The sequence below is a fragment of the Alligator sinensis genome, unplaced genomic scaffold, assembly GCF_000455745.1.
Source record: "Alligator sinensis unplaced genomic scaffold, ASM45574v1 scaffold118_1, whole genome shotgun sequence".
In the NCBI taxonomy this organism is placed as follows: Eukaryota; Metazoa; Chordata; order Crocodylia; family Alligatoridae; genus Alligator; species Alligator sinensis.
In genome coordinates this window covers 230,439-245,182 of record NW_005841850.1, presented here as the reverse complement: position 1 = coordinate 245,182, position 14,744 = coordinate 230,439, and the positions used below count along the sequence as shown (strand labels likewise).

The window sequence follows — 14,744 nt, the reverse complement described above, 5'->3', positions numbered from 1 at the left end:
TTTTTGTTTTTTTTCTTCAGCGTTGGCTGACCGAACAAAGAGCTCAGTGCCCTCACTGTCGGTAAGGTAACTTTAATATATTAGGAATATCCTGGAAATGCATGTAGTTTGTTTTGCAATGGTTATTATTTTGGAAAGTATATACTATGGAAAGTTGTGGGTTTCTGTTTGAAGGTTGCTTTTAATAGGATATACAGATTTATCCAGACACCAGCCCAGTCATTTCTTCCCCCTTCGTCCTCTTAGTTTGGCTAAATTCTTAGTAATTTTGACCTGTTACATTATCAAGCCAGGAGGACTGGATAGGGCTCCACTCATAACTATTACTGAATCTCCTCTCTTTGCTTAGTCCCTCTCCTGGGCGATCAGTTCCTGTAAATTTCAGTAGTCTGGAAGTTGCCCTCTATGTGACTGATCTGTCAAAGAACAGACATGGTGTAATGTATCCAATGAAATAGCAGCTTTGTGGACAAGATTTTACAATATGCATCCCATAAATATAGGGCTTGAAAAAGCAAGTTCTCAATGGCAGGTGGTAACCCCCACTCCCCCAGCTGAGTGAAATTGAAAAGACTAGTTTCATTACTGTATTTAGGATCCTGAAATTGAATTATTTAATCTAACTTTGGCATTTATTTTTATTTGCAGAGCCCCACTTCAGCTACGGGAACTTGTGAACTGTCGTTGGGCAGAGGAGGTTACACAACAACTTGACACACTTCAGCTATGCAACCTTAACAAGCATGAGGAAAATGAGAGAGACAAGTATGTAGAACAGACTCTTCATTTTGAAATAAACCAGGAAACCTTCAAAACAGCAGGCATTTAATTCTCCTCTGTTTACAGTTAGGAATTGAATTAGAGTTCCTAAGTACTGGCACACTGGAGTGTGCAATGAAGTAGTAGAAGTCAGTTTTGTTCCTCTCCCACTGTCCATTGGTGTGCACAGTTCTCTCATGCTACCACTTAACATCCCTTTGAACTTCATGATTCTAGTCAAAGGGTGGCAAAAAGCTAGCAACTGACTTTCTTACTTCTAGAGGTGGTGTAAAAGTGGTATAAAAAACAGAGTTTCTCTAGGCTGTAAAAGAAAAAGCTTATAAAATTACATTTGCACCAGTATGGCCTAATGTTCTTTGAGAGAAGGACATGGGAAGAACGAAGACAGGTGTTCCTTTATTGCTCATTTCCATTCATGGTGATTGTGGGTGGCAGATGATGAGCACAACAAGGACCTTTTGCAGATCCTTAGGGTTTGGCAGTTTGGAGTTAGCCATCCATCAGGTTTGTTTGAATGGGTTCATCAGCTTGTTTATAAAATGGGATGATAGTGGTCCAGCTTTTCTTTCCTTTCAGATGCTTTAATGTTGCTATTCTTATTCGTTCTAATGTTGTGAAACCTAACATGAGTAAACATTGAAGTGTTTGAATTTAAAAAAAAATTCTAAAATGGAAAATTTTGTAAGTTCTTGGAAGAATAACAGTAGAACAATCTGTTTTTTCCAGAAATCCAATCAGGTACCTTGGTGGCATAGATGCCATTTGACCACTGGGTTTGAAGTTCTGCTCTAACAAGAGGAAGAGTGTGGTGATGGCATTTGCTGCTCTGTGGAGCTGGCTGTGCATTTTACCTCTGAAGCAGAAACTTATGTGAAAGGCATTAATACCGAGGAGCATTTACAGTTTTAAAAAACTGGGGAGGGACAAAAGCTGACATTTTCTGAACTCTGTTCTCTAGCAAATAGAAGCTGGACCAAGTGAGGCCTTGTTCAGTTTCAGTAGCAATACAGTGTAGTTCCTGGGCACAGTTAAGCCTTTCATATCTTGTATTTTGTTGTTGAGTGTTTTATGTTTCATTTCAAGAACTTGTGTGGTAGTCTTGTCAACTATGGTTAAAACCACAGAACAGCCATTCACCAAAAAGCAAGATAGTAAAAAAGAGCCAATGAAAACTATAACACTATTAAAGCAACACTTCATATCTGAGCACCTGGTTCCCATGTGACCTACCTGATGGTTAATTGCACGTCAGCAAAGATATTCAAATGATGAACTTAAGAGTGTTCAGTTTTATTGTATTCTATGCGGTCTTTTTTTTTTTGCCTTGCATGTTCATTTTAAGTTTCTATACTCTCTTGATAAAGATCGATGAAACATAGTTGAATCAAGGAAGGTCTTGCACAGTCTTGAAGATGACATTAAAATGACTGCTCCTGCCCTTATTGCAGAAGACAGCCAGAGACAGGTTGTAATGCCGAGGATAAAAAATTAATCCAGGTGACCGTATAAGCGTGACACCAGCATTTGGGAGTCATTGAACTCCAAAGATTCACATCCCGGTCCAGCAAATCCTGCCCATCGTGGTTGTCTTGGAGGAGCAGAGATAAATAGCTTCTCAAGTATCTTGGATCTTGATCGCTAATGGGAGCTGAGACCTCTTTATTTAAAAAAAATTGTCATTTGCAACTTATTTTGGCTAATGGTTATTTGGAAACCTTTGGTCACCCCTAGAACTTACTGCTCTGCTCCCAAAGCCATGCCAACAAAAAAACCTGCTTTGTACCCTACTTACAGTTGTGTAATTTCCCATAACTGTTTTTTTTTATAGGTGTGAAAATCATCATGAAAAGCTGAGTGTGTTCTGCTGGACATGTAAGAAATGTATTTGCCACCAATGCGCCCTCTGGGGAGGAATGGTGAGTACACAGTTCACAGCATGTCATGTGTACATGGAAAAATGGGCCACTGTCTCTGTAGTGCTTAAATTGTTGTAGAAATGGTAATTATGACATAAGACTCTTACTATCATTTTCAAATTGCCTATCAAAAACTACAGCTACAGGAAAACAAGAGTCTGGTAAATTTGGGCTTTAATTTAGGCAATATTTTATGCCACATAGTAAAGCAGGAAAGTGCTGTTGGAACGTGGCTAGAATGACCCTTGTATATTTCATGATCAAAACTACTGTAGACAAACTGAAGGTAACAACAAGAAAGTTCTAGCACAAGAAATGAGTCCTTTGCCCAAAACTATGATTACTGCTGTATGCTTAATACCAATGTAATCTTGGGTACTTGGGGGCCACTCCTTGGTCAGGAAAGATGGCCATCTCCTTTGTGGTATGCTCCCTATAGACATCTGCTGCTTCCTTCTCCAATTTGAGTGGAAACTAGAATAGCTTTCTCCTTGCTTAGCTCTCAACAGAATATATCCTAGACTCCAGTGCAAAGCTCCCTAAATCTGATTGATTGAAGAGAGACACTAAGTCAGTTTTGGCTTAAAAGTTACATTTACATTTACATTTTTTTTCCTAATTGTGGGAACAGTTTGAAAAGCTTTATTGTATTATCTTTCCAATGCAGCTTGTTTTGTTTTGTTTTGTTTTGTAGGAAAAAGGTACATTGTGTTGTATTATATGGCCTTTTGAAAGAATTCTCTCTTCTCTAGGAGAAAGACAAGGGCAAAATGTACACAGTCTTCAGAGGCAGACACTTCATGTAGTTCAGTTTTTTGGCTGAACTGTCAACAGATATATAGCTTTTTCATGCAAACAATTTTTTTGCCTAGCTTGATTAGTTAAAACATTGCACAGTAAATGTAAATGCTCCTTTTTGGATGTGTGCTCAATTTCCAAGTAAGTCTTTGCAGGAAGCACAGCTGGTGCTTTTTTGTTACTTAGAGAAGTGAAGGGCAGACTTCCTATCAAAAGTCTCCTCTGGAACCTTCAGCCAAATGAATGAGGCCTGGGAAGAAGGCACCTCTTTATAGCAGTGCAGTAAAATGGGATGTTCTGTTGTTTCCATTTTTTAATAGCATGGAGGACACACATTTAAGCCACTGGCAGAAATTTATGAGCAGCATGTCACAAAAGTGAACGAAGAGGTAGCAAAGCTTCGAAGGAGACTCATGGAGCTGATCAGCCTAGTGCAAGAAGTGGTAAGAAATCAATCCAGGGAAATGTTTCCATCTTTTGGTCTGCACAACAAATGTAAGACTGAGGTCTTCCGGTTATCAGTAATAGGAGAGAAGTTAGAGATGGATTGAAAAGAGAGAATTCCTGATAGAAGCGATGTGCTGCAGCATGCCCTTGATCATGTTTTGTGTGGACTTTGTGCGGTTAGTCTTGTGGAAAACCCTTCAGTGAAGGGCTAGCTTATCCCATAGGGAGACTTGCAGGGATAGCTGCAGCTGGATGCTGGCTTGCCTAAACAGGTAGGTTGTCCCTCTAATTAAACTGGTGTAGGTAAGGTACAGTCCCTTTGACATGACTTAGTCTTACCAGAACAACAGTGTCATGTTCCAGGATAGCTTGTTTCCCTTTCCAAGTGGAAATTGGCTGCACTGGTATAAGGCAACTTGCTCTGCTGCAAATGAGCTCATGCTTGTGGTTGTAATGTTATAACTAATTTGGAGAAACATTCACACTTCTAAATGGCATAGTTGTACCAAAACAAAAACTGCCAAGCTATATTTGATGTAATCTTAAAGCTTGAAGCATCTAGTTTTCTGGAATTACAGATTTAGATTCCATTAGGACAGTTCAGTCCTCCTTACTCTCAGATTTCTCTGGCAAGCGTGCAATGTAGCGTACAAACCTTTTGAGTAAAATGAAAATAAGGTTTCATGTGCTGTACCTGAGCACATTCTTATTTGCTCTAAAGTTAGAAAGAGGTTTGCTTGTTCTTCCTTGCCATACTTTGCTCCCTTCAGTTGGTTTGCAGTGTGTGCTGGTTGATTAGCCCTGCTTCACACCCAAGATGACCAAGATCTGTTGGAGGTATTGTGTGTATGTTCTCACATGTTTTGTGAAGTGCTTTGGGATGATTCAAGGAGGAAAAGTACCTTTTGTAAATGTCAGCACTTCTTTAAACAATTTTTTTCCTTTTGCTTTGGCTGCTGTTTCCAGGAAGTTATATCTTTTTATTTTGTCTGTTGTTCTGTTTTGCATAGAAGAAACTCTATAAACTGTAGTTTCAAGGGGGCATTTGATGCTTACAAGACTGGTTTGAGAAATCACTCTGAGAAAAATGTGCCTTGCTTTTTATCCTGTAGACCTTCGGTCACCACCAGGGGGCACGCTTATGACTCAATAAAAACCTAAATATATTCACAGTAGAAAACTGAAGTATTTAAATTGCTAATAGTGATTTGCTATAATAAAAAGTCTGGTTGTCTAGACTCAGAAAATAGGCCGTGTTTTAAAAATGGGGATTTTAATCATGACCAGATTAATAGGTTTTAAACCTGTCCATAGTAGTGTTGGTACACTATTGTATGCGTTTAAACGTAATCTGTTTTTCTTGCTTTAACAAGATCGAGTTATAAATACCTCCATAGCAAATAGCAAATACCTCCATAACAAAACAAGTCTTCCTACAGCAACTGCAGTTTCTTGTATTTCGTGGGCAATTATTTGCACCTGTTCTACTCCTCAGTTGCTTTCAAAAACAGCTTATTTTTATGCCTTCTGTGGAAAAGGTTGTCTCCATTTATCTGCATGTTACTCCTGGACCCTCTTTCAGGAAAGAAACGTAGAGGCAGTACGCAGTGCGAAGGATGAACGAGTTCGGGAAATCAGGAATGCTGTAGAGATGATGATTGCCCGGTTAGATACTCAACTGAAGAACAAGCTTATAACACTAATGGGTAGGTATTTGTCTGCCCTGATGTAAGTGTAAGAGGTAGACTAACATGCCAAAAAATCTTACGGCAGGGTGTGTGCGTGTTTCTTTCTTCCATTGAATTGTATGCTGCTTGCGCATACAGCAGTTTCCTGGCTTTTAGTTGAAGACAGAAGGTTTCTAAATATAGCAGTGCCACTTGCTAATTGCATGGTTACTGTGATCTAACTTGCAGTTAGACGTAACTACGTTTTAATGCCATTAGAGACTGTCGTATGGTGACTTGAAGTTTGTGTACCACCTTGTTAAGACAAATGGTTGCGCTACACTTTGAAGATGCAAAGCGTGAAGTGTTATTTCCTGATGGCAGTAATTTACTACCTTTGTGGTATCCCACCCTATCTTTTAAAGACATTTTCAGCATGGGATTTCTCTGTGCTGAGTAGCACTTTAGCTCTGTAAATAGACAGCATTGTCTGAGGGTGAAAGCAGGGTGTTTAGAATCGGAACTCCTACACGCATTTGTTTTAGACTGTTACTGGTCTTGGGCGAATCATATAACCTTTCCCTCTGTTCTTCCTTTTATAAGTAGGATGGAGGTACTTCTAAGTACAGGGACACTTGCTTACATAATGCTTGTACAGTAGTTTGAGATGTGTGGATGTATGTGCAAACATCTTGTTGTGCAATCCTTGGGTTTACTTCTGTGTATATCTTTTGAATAAACTGTCAAGTCCTTTTGGTCCCAAGGGGAAAACATCTCCGTAGTGGAAACAGTCCCTTCACAGCACCTGATGAAGTAAGCCCTCTACTTACAAAAGCTTATGTTATACATCTCTGATTTAGTTAGTCTATAAAGATGCAAATGTCCCTTGCCTTCTGTCTGGCCTCAGACAAGTACGGGTAACTACTTAATTCTCTCCATCTAGTACTTGATTTCACTTACCTAAAGGAATGCACAGTGAGCTAAATATTAATCACCCTAATTTGGGGTATCAATTTCTTTGGATTGGTGAGACTGCTTCTTAGGGTTTTGGTCATGCAGTATACACAACTAGGCTTGTAGATCAGGGGTGGGCAATTATTTCGCGCAGAGGGCCGCTTACTGAGTTTTGGCAAGCCATTGAGGGTTGCGTTACAGGCAGCCGGGGGCAGATAAATATTAATTTTCTAAATTTTTAGGGTCACCGTGGGCCAGATAGAATGGCCTGGTGGGCTGCATCCAGCCTGCAGGCTACATTTTGCCAACTCCTCTTGTAGATTGTAAACTCCTGGGAACAGGAACTTCCCTAATGATTAACTATAATATAAATAACACACTATGCTGAAGGCTTACCCTGGATGTTTTTGTTTAGAAGAAATATTTTGAAATTTGCATGCCTGAAAGGGTTACTTAACACATGAATTTTGACAGTTACAATATACGTTTTGTATGTTGTATGAAGAGAATAAGCCATGATAGCAAACATAATACACTGTCTGTTTTTAACAGAAATCTAGGATATAATTATTACCAAATGAAGGCCCTATTTTTTATTTTAGTTAAGCTATTTCTAAGTTAGGATCAGGCATTGCTGCACTTAAACATGCCCATATTGAATGCTGTAATCAGTCGCAGCATTTGATTCAGAGATGCACTGATTGAAGGTTAGTTATTAAACCACTTAGATTGCCCTAGTTATTTGGCTTGTGCAGAATAATGCTTTGCACTTAAGAGCTTTTCTCTAAGGACTGCAAAGTGCTTTACAAGTATTAATTAATATTTGATAGAGAGAAAGCAAATCCCTGTATCCGAATACATTTGAATTGGAGTCTTTTTCTATTTTGTCTTGCTACAGTCTTAATGCCTTTTGTAATGTGCAAACATTATATTTAAACAATGTAATTCAATTTTTTTCCTTTAAAGATGTGACTTTTTAACATCAAAAATTATTTTTCAAGTTAAGTTTGATTGATCAGAATAAGTTCATTTAAGTACAAAATGCTTTTCTGCCAGAAACCCTTTGTCGTTTCTGGGACATTAGGAATGTTTCATTACTGTGTTAAACCTCAGGTGACTCATTCACTGCAGCTCTAATTAAAAAAGTGGACTTCCTTTAAAATGTCTTTTCCGTCAACCTTGATATATTTAGAAATCCTTTACCTTACTAGGTTTTAGAGCAATCTCTAGAAAGGAGCTTCATTGGAAAAATCATCAGTAGATCTTTCTTTTAAACAGGTCAAAAGACATCACTCACCCAGGAAACTGAACTTCTGGAATCCCTCCTGCAGGAAGTAGAACACCAGGTGATTAGGAAAAAAATCATTGTGGAAGTGTTAGACGCTAGATGAGGAGACTTATCAGTTTGTCCCTTTGTTTTGAATGATGCATTTATCCATGGGCTAGGACTACATTATTTTCTTTTGTGATGCAGTTGGATATACCCCACAATCCTTCCCAAATTTTTTTTTTTTTTTCTGGCTTCCATCTTTAAGTGACAGAACATTCTTCTTCATGTAATCTCTTGCCTTCTGGATAACTAGGTAATTAGTAAGAAGTTACTAGCAATAATGTGAAAACAGCATAATTATTTGGTTTGTTCAAGTTGTGACATGGCAAATACTCTAGAGTTGTCTGACTGCAGCTGTGTAGCAAGATGTCATTACATTGACATTTTCCACCCCTCCACACTTACCCCCGCTCACTTCACAGTTGGAAGGCTTTCTTTCCAACCAGAAGGGTTAAAAACAAATTGAAAGCGCAAGTTACCTAGTAGAGGTTGACTGCGCTCACCTTGAAAATGTTCACTTGCTCAGGGCAAGTAGGAATCTTTTTTTTTCCCCCCCCTCAGTCCCTCTATATAATAAGTTGTGCATGATGAAGCCTGGAAGAAGATCTTCAAGGCTTCTGGGTAGTGGTAGGGAACTTCTCCTTTATGTGAATTAAGTTCTCTGTCCTGTATTGCTTTTTTTTCTTTGTGTGTCTAAAGTGTAACCATTTTATCACCTGTTCTGGAAATGTGATTCTACCCTTGCATTTTATAGGCATTTTTTTCCATCCTTAATGTCCGTAGCAGTAGCCAGTGCCGTTTGGCAAGTGCTCTTCCAGACTGTATGCGGGCATATTTTCTGTTGTCCTCTTGTTCATACCTCATTCCAAAACCATTTTCCTTATGTCATACAACTCAGAGGACTTTGTTGTGTTTTATAAAATTCAAGTCGTCAACATTTCAGTCATGCAGAAAAGTTAACATTCCTTATGTTTCCTGTAATCGGGAGTCTCAATACTTGGTAAACGGTAGAGAAACATCTATTATCTACTAGACTTCTATAGCTTACTAGAACTTTTTAATTACATATACAGGTTTTGGCTTTCCTATTATTTTTAAGGAATAATAGATTTTTTTGAATTTATATCAAAAAGGTGTTTGCTGTTAAGTACATATTATTCTCTCCTGAGCAAGGTGGAAAACTTTAGCTTTCTAGTTCAGGCATGTTGTTCTCATGTCTCAATTATAAAGAAGAAATAGAGTTGAACTGGGTATTTTCGCAACAGCTTTGCCTGTTAAAAAGGATATTATCAGCTGTTCAAAAGACACAAAAGATTAGGTTCTTCCCCCCTCTTGTTAAAGTGTTTATTACTACTTGAGTCATCTAATTTTGAAAAGACACGCTGTATTACACTGAAAATGTTCTGGCTTTGTGTGTTAGACTCGAGGAAGGGAAGCTAAATTTACATTCCACATCAGTCTTTTACTGCGATAATATACTGCTTGATTAGTTGGATGAAGAACTAGCATGCGAGTATATCTGATGATAAGAGAGCACAAAGTATAGAAGACCTGTCTTAATGTAGGTGGGCGTATTTCACTCTATTGCGTAATGTAATGTTAAACTAATCCTGGCAAGGCCCAGTCGGGTCTCATCTCCAGATGTTTTGCTATCATTGGCAAATTTTTTTTGTTTTTGGCTTGTTTTTTGCTTCTTGTAATAGCCTTTCAGTGAAAATTCTAACCAATTTAAATATGTTAATTTGGGAGCAGCATTGTAATCTCTCCCCCTTTGAACCTAAGGTAGTTGTTACCTTTTGCGTTGGTGCTTTTTATTTAAAAATACCATTGCCTTTAATGACACTGAAATGTATTGTCTGCATTCTTCTGCACAGCTGCGATCATGCAGTAAGAGTGAATTGATATCTAAGAGCTCGGAGATCCTGATGATGTTTCAGCAGGTTCACAGGAAGCCTATGGCATCTTTTGTCACTACCCCTGTCCCTCCAGACTTTACAAGGTACCGCTTTACATTTCTTATGTTTTATAGGATTTGTTAGATCTTGAAGGCTATCTTAAAAAATTTGGAGTTAGAGGGGTTTTTATGTTTATTTTTTTACACGAGACTAAATTCTTAAATACCTAAATGGTTTTGAGCCGTGTGGAATGCTGGGAGCGGGGAAAAACGAATAAACTTTCTCTTAACCTGGAGTATTCCCAAGTGTGCTCTAAGAGCATATAGCAGTGTATCAAGCTGAGGGGACTGAACCGGTGCAATTTTACTGTGCAGGAGGGTGGCTGGATGTGGGGATGTGCAAGCCTGGTATACAGCTAGGATAAGAACAAGCTGCTGTACAGCACTGTGAAGGCTGGAGGAATGGGAAGCGTTGCTGGAGAGACCCCCCCACATCCACCCATAATCTGGTAGGTCACTGAAGGTGCTTGGTCATTTGGCTCCAGCAGTGGTGGTCTGTGGGGGAGATTACTCTCCTCTCCCTGGTGTCTAGCTTGGTTTCTCAGGCTGAATCCTGAGTCTAGATTTACCTTTATATCTAAAAATAACCAGTCGCTTCCCTTGTTCCCCTCACCGTCCTCCTAGGCTGCCTTTTTTGCTCCATCAGGGCTTCCCTCGTAATTGATGTCAGGCTGTAGTGTCGGCTGAGGCATCAGAGCAGTGGGATCCGGTTGGTATAATGGAATAAGCAGTGAATCGCTTGTATACTGATTGCCCTTCTTGCCCTTGCTATTGGGGGCATTCAGCGTATAATTGTAAGGCTCTCGTGAGATACTTGTGCAGGTCACCTTTAGTACATAGTACAGCAAAAATGATTGGCTGGCAGAGTTTGCTTTTGGGAAGAAGGCACCAGTGTGAGTTTATGAAGAGATCTGTATATAGAGTAGGCTGACTGACTGCAGGATTTCTCCAGATAATTGACAGCTTGGTGTTTTGAGGGATTTTGAATTCCTCAAATCTTGTAAGTCATATCAAGCTATTTGAGGCATGCTTTTAAAATAACCTGAAAAACATTACCCTACACTGCTCTCCTAAACTAATACTTAAAATTCATGACAGAGAAACCTTTTTTAAAATAAATATTTATTTTAAAAGGGTTGGTAGGGTCTTCTGTCTTCTGAAACATGAAGTATTTAGCAAGCTTCATGTTATCATTTTTTTTTTTTTTTTTAATTTAAAATAAATAAATACATGGGCTCTAGTCTTACATTTTCTGGTTGTTAACTAATCTATCATGGTAAACTTTCTAAAGGTCACAGCTGGTGTTTTTAAGCCACTCTTGCTCTCCTTCCTTGTGACTTCTAAGCAGGTTGAGCTGTTTTTGTGTCAGTTTCCATAGGGACAGGAGAAATATGTACTCTGTATATAAAATAGATAAGGTGTGTCAGTTAGAGGGGCATCTGGGAGAAAGATAGATACTTTTGACAATGGAACCAGACAGATATATTGTGTGCTTTTAAAAATATTCCTCAGAATATTTTTTTCCCAAAGGAACTTGAATTCTTCTAAACACGTAGCTTATATAAACCCTTTCTGGACTGAGAACAGTTGCTGGTTTTTCTCTAATGGGTTCTAAACATTTACTACCAGTGTGGCAGACACCAGGTCACGTAGTTCGTTGGGACCCCACAGGAAATTGCAATGTATAGTTCTGGTTTCATTTCTAAGCTGTATGAAATGTAAAACATTTGCAACTTAAACGGAGGAAAAAAGCCTTAAAATTGTAGGTTCTAATTTCAGATGTTACATACTAGTGCCCATGCACAGAGGATGTGTTTTTGAACCTTTAAAACTACAGTGTGGTGGTATTGCTGCCTTATTAACCTTGATGTCCTCAAAGATCTTGTGTGTGATTTTCAGAGTTGTTTGAGTAATTAGAACTGTCCTGCTAACTTTCAGTGATACTTGTGCATGTCAGTGATGCGATGTGAGCATTTTGTAAATTCCACCTTTACTTCCGGGCCGCTTTCTTCAACTCACCTATGTTTTCTTCCCAGTGAACTAGTACCAGCCTATGACTCAACTACTTTTGTCTTGGAAAACTTCAGGTAGGAATATGTCCTGAACAATTGTCTATGTTGTACCAGTTAGTTTTAAGCCACTGAAAGACTCCCTGTTAGAAATCAGTAGATACCCAAGTGCAAATGAACTGAATCAACGTCTTGATTTGCTTTTAGAGGGGTGCATCTACATGTCGCCATATGGCACTACGGCGATGCAGCAATCGTGTGGGTCTACATGTGATTGGCAGCTATGTTGCCGTAGTGGTGCACTCCCTTGGTATAGTGCGCCTTTACAGCGACATAGTGGCAAAATCTAACTGTAGGTGGTGTGCACAGCGCAGTACGGGCAGTTACTGCACCATGCTTAAGTACTTGCAAAAGGAAGTACTAAAGCACAGCACGGTAGCAACATCGCTGTACAGCAACATGTAGAAGCATCTGAGAAACAGGAAACAAATGTAACCACCAGTTAAATAGTCTGCTAAAAAGCTTACTCTGCCGAAGAGCAACTATTTAACTTTGTAGTTCCAAGCTTAAACACTAACTTTACAAGGAATACTTGCATAGTATCTGCACAGGCACTTCGTTCTGCATTGTTCTGGATAGACTGTAGACTTTAATGTCAACATTAAGGAATTCATTTTAGAATATATTGATTAAATTGGCAGTAATATTTGCAGCTAAAATGTTTTGATGATGAATTGCAACTTATTGCATTGAGGGTTGATAGGAGGTTTAGGAGAGAATGGTAGCACCTTTCATCTCTTCCTTAATCTATTGCTGTCCTCTGGGTCTTCTTCCCTTTGCAATACAAGCATGCTTTAGTCCAGAGGTGGCCAACCTGTGGCATGGGCAGCCTCTGTGTGTGTGGCACTTGGCAGACTGGGGAGGGGACCAGTAACACAGCAGCAAATGGGGCAGGAAGCAGAGCCACTGATCCAGCGGAAGAGCATTGGAGTGGCACTCAGGGCAGGTGTGGGGCAAATTTGTGGCATGCCCGCCAAAAAAGTTGCCTCCCATTGCTTTAGTCTTTTCTGTTTTAACCCTCTCTTGACCTCAGTTATGTCTTCAAGTACCACCCTCCATCTCCCTTTTCCCTTTCATTTGCAATGTATTGTTTCCAATTGGTGTTCCTCCAATTTGATCCTAAAATTTTTCCAATCTCTCTCACCCCACCCACCAGATGCATCTCATTCAGTATTAACTTTATTGACACCGGTTGCCCCTTTAACAAGGGCACTTATGCTTTCTCCCATGTTGCCCTTTTTATGTATGGTCACCCTTCATAAATATCTAGTTACCTCATTGTCCTCTTCCAAAACATTCCTTAAAACTCTCCTTGCCCATGTTGCCTAAAAAATAATAATCGACAAAGCTTAGGCTGCTGTGTACTGAGACCCAGCCCGTCACACTAATGAATATCGTCTCCCTGTTTAGTTGTTCTCTCCAGTCTGCCTGTATCCTTTTGTCTGTTGACTTACCCTTAGTTTATTTGCTGTAGGGCAGGAACAGTCTTATAAAGCTTAAAGTACAGCATGGCAAAATATTGGCCCCAGGAGATGGCCTGGAAAAACTAATGTGTCCTTTTTCATCCCTGACTGCTCAGATAGCCTTAAAACGCTGCTGGCTTTGTTGTCTTCTTGTTTTTGTTTTGTTTCCTTATTGCAGCAAAAAGCCTAGTCCTAATGTGTGAATAGAAAGTATGCAAGTTCCTTTCTCCAGGAAGGGTTTGCTCCCTTTGCGATTGCATATTTTAATTTCTCTCTCTTGACAGCACTTTGCGCCAGCGGGCTGATCCTGTTTACAGTCCACCTCTCCAAGTGTCGGGGCTTTGCTGGAGACTAAAAGTTTATCCAGTGAGTTTTACATGCTCCAAAATGCTCGTTCTGTTCGACTTTTATTACTGAATTAGTATAAATTCTACATAGTCAAGTAGCTTAAACTTTGGTTGTGGAAACACTTAAGTCCACAGGGAGAAAATGATATACATAATTCAGTCTTTTCTTGTAAGCCCTCTTAATTCAGCAATAGGGTTGGAACCTCGGATCCCCTGCACAGATTTGTGTTGCTTGAGTGGACTGAGAGCAGCAGTAGGTGGTTGTTGTCTTTGGGAAGCAGGGTAGTCAACAGCTACAGCATTGGGTTAGGACTCGGGTGACCGATTCTGATTCTGTCACTAGCTGACTATCTGGCAAGTAATTTTTCCTCTCTCTGCCTCGGTTTCCTAATCTGTAAAATGTAGTTAATATTTACAAGGGAAGCATTCTGCTGCAGAGCGGTGTGCAGTTACTACTGGTCTCTGTTCAGAGCTCTCTGCTGGGCTGCCAGAAATATGCAAGTGGCATGACTGCTATTTACAGTTCTTTTTTGTTCTTTTTTGTTTTTCGAGGAAATTGAGAGCTTTTCAAAGAATGTCTTGAGCCTTGCAGCTCTGCTCGGGGCTCATCCAAAGTTCACAGAAGCTAATGGAACAATCCCGTTGACTTCACTGGACTTTGTATTAGCGCTAAAAACAGAGTTTTAGCATGACCAGTATCAGGTAACTTTAGTAGGTGCTGCCATCATCTCTGCCTATAATCTCTTAAACGTTTACAGGACTGCAGCTAAACTGCTTTATTGTGTGTGCATTTATACCTGGAGGTATTTGTAGTCTTAAGTACATGTGTACATCCTAATTAGCTAAAATTGTTTTTGGGAGATGGCAGAACACAAGGGCATTGCTGTTGGAGGGGAATTTGTCCTGTGCGGTCTCCATCGCTGACATTTTCAGAAGAGACGTCATGTGTATGGCATTTTTCATAATCCCATTGAAGTGCAGCCTTCTGACCACTGAGGCACTTATATGCGTGAATGTTA

At 39.6% G+C, this 14,744-nt stretch overlaps 1 protein-coding gene across 10 annotated transcripts in view; it reads left to right on the top strand.

The window, feature by feature from the left end:
* Positions 1 to 14,744, top strand: part of TRIM37 (tripartite motif containing 37) — a 41,247-nt gene that overhangs the window by 6,900 nt on the left and 19,603 nt on the right. For 7 of the 10 annotated variants that reach the window (XR_003095196.1, XR_003095195.1, XR_003095203.1 and 4 more), the window contains 9 exons: positions 21 to 61; positions 649 to 765; positions 2,609 to 2,696; positions 3,815 to 3,937; positions 5,524 to 5,647; positions 7,841 to 7,908; positions 9,767 to 9,891; positions 11,883 to 11,933; positions 13,663 to 13,744. Coding sequence is in view for 2 of the 10 variants with exons in the window: in XM_025209930.1 (XP_025065715.1) it covers positions 21 to 61; positions 649 to 765; positions 2,609 to 2,696; positions 3,815 to 3,937; positions 5,524 to 5,647; positions 7,841 to 7,908; positions 9,767 to 9,891; positions 11,883 to 11,933; positions 13,663 to 13,744 (819 nt within the window). In the remaining 8 variants the exon portion in view is untranslated. Of the gene's footprint in view, positions 1 to 20; positions 62 to 648; positions 766 to 2,608; positions 2,697 to 3,814; positions 3,938 to 5,523; positions 5,648 to 6,372; positions 6,422 to 7,840; positions 7,909 to 7,963; positions 8,146 to 9,766; positions 9,892 to 11,882; positions 11,934 to 13,662; positions 13,745 to 14,744 lie in introns of those variants that run through there. The other 3 variants (XR_003095197.1, XR_003095204.1, XR_003095205.1) reach the window with 3 other exon arrangements.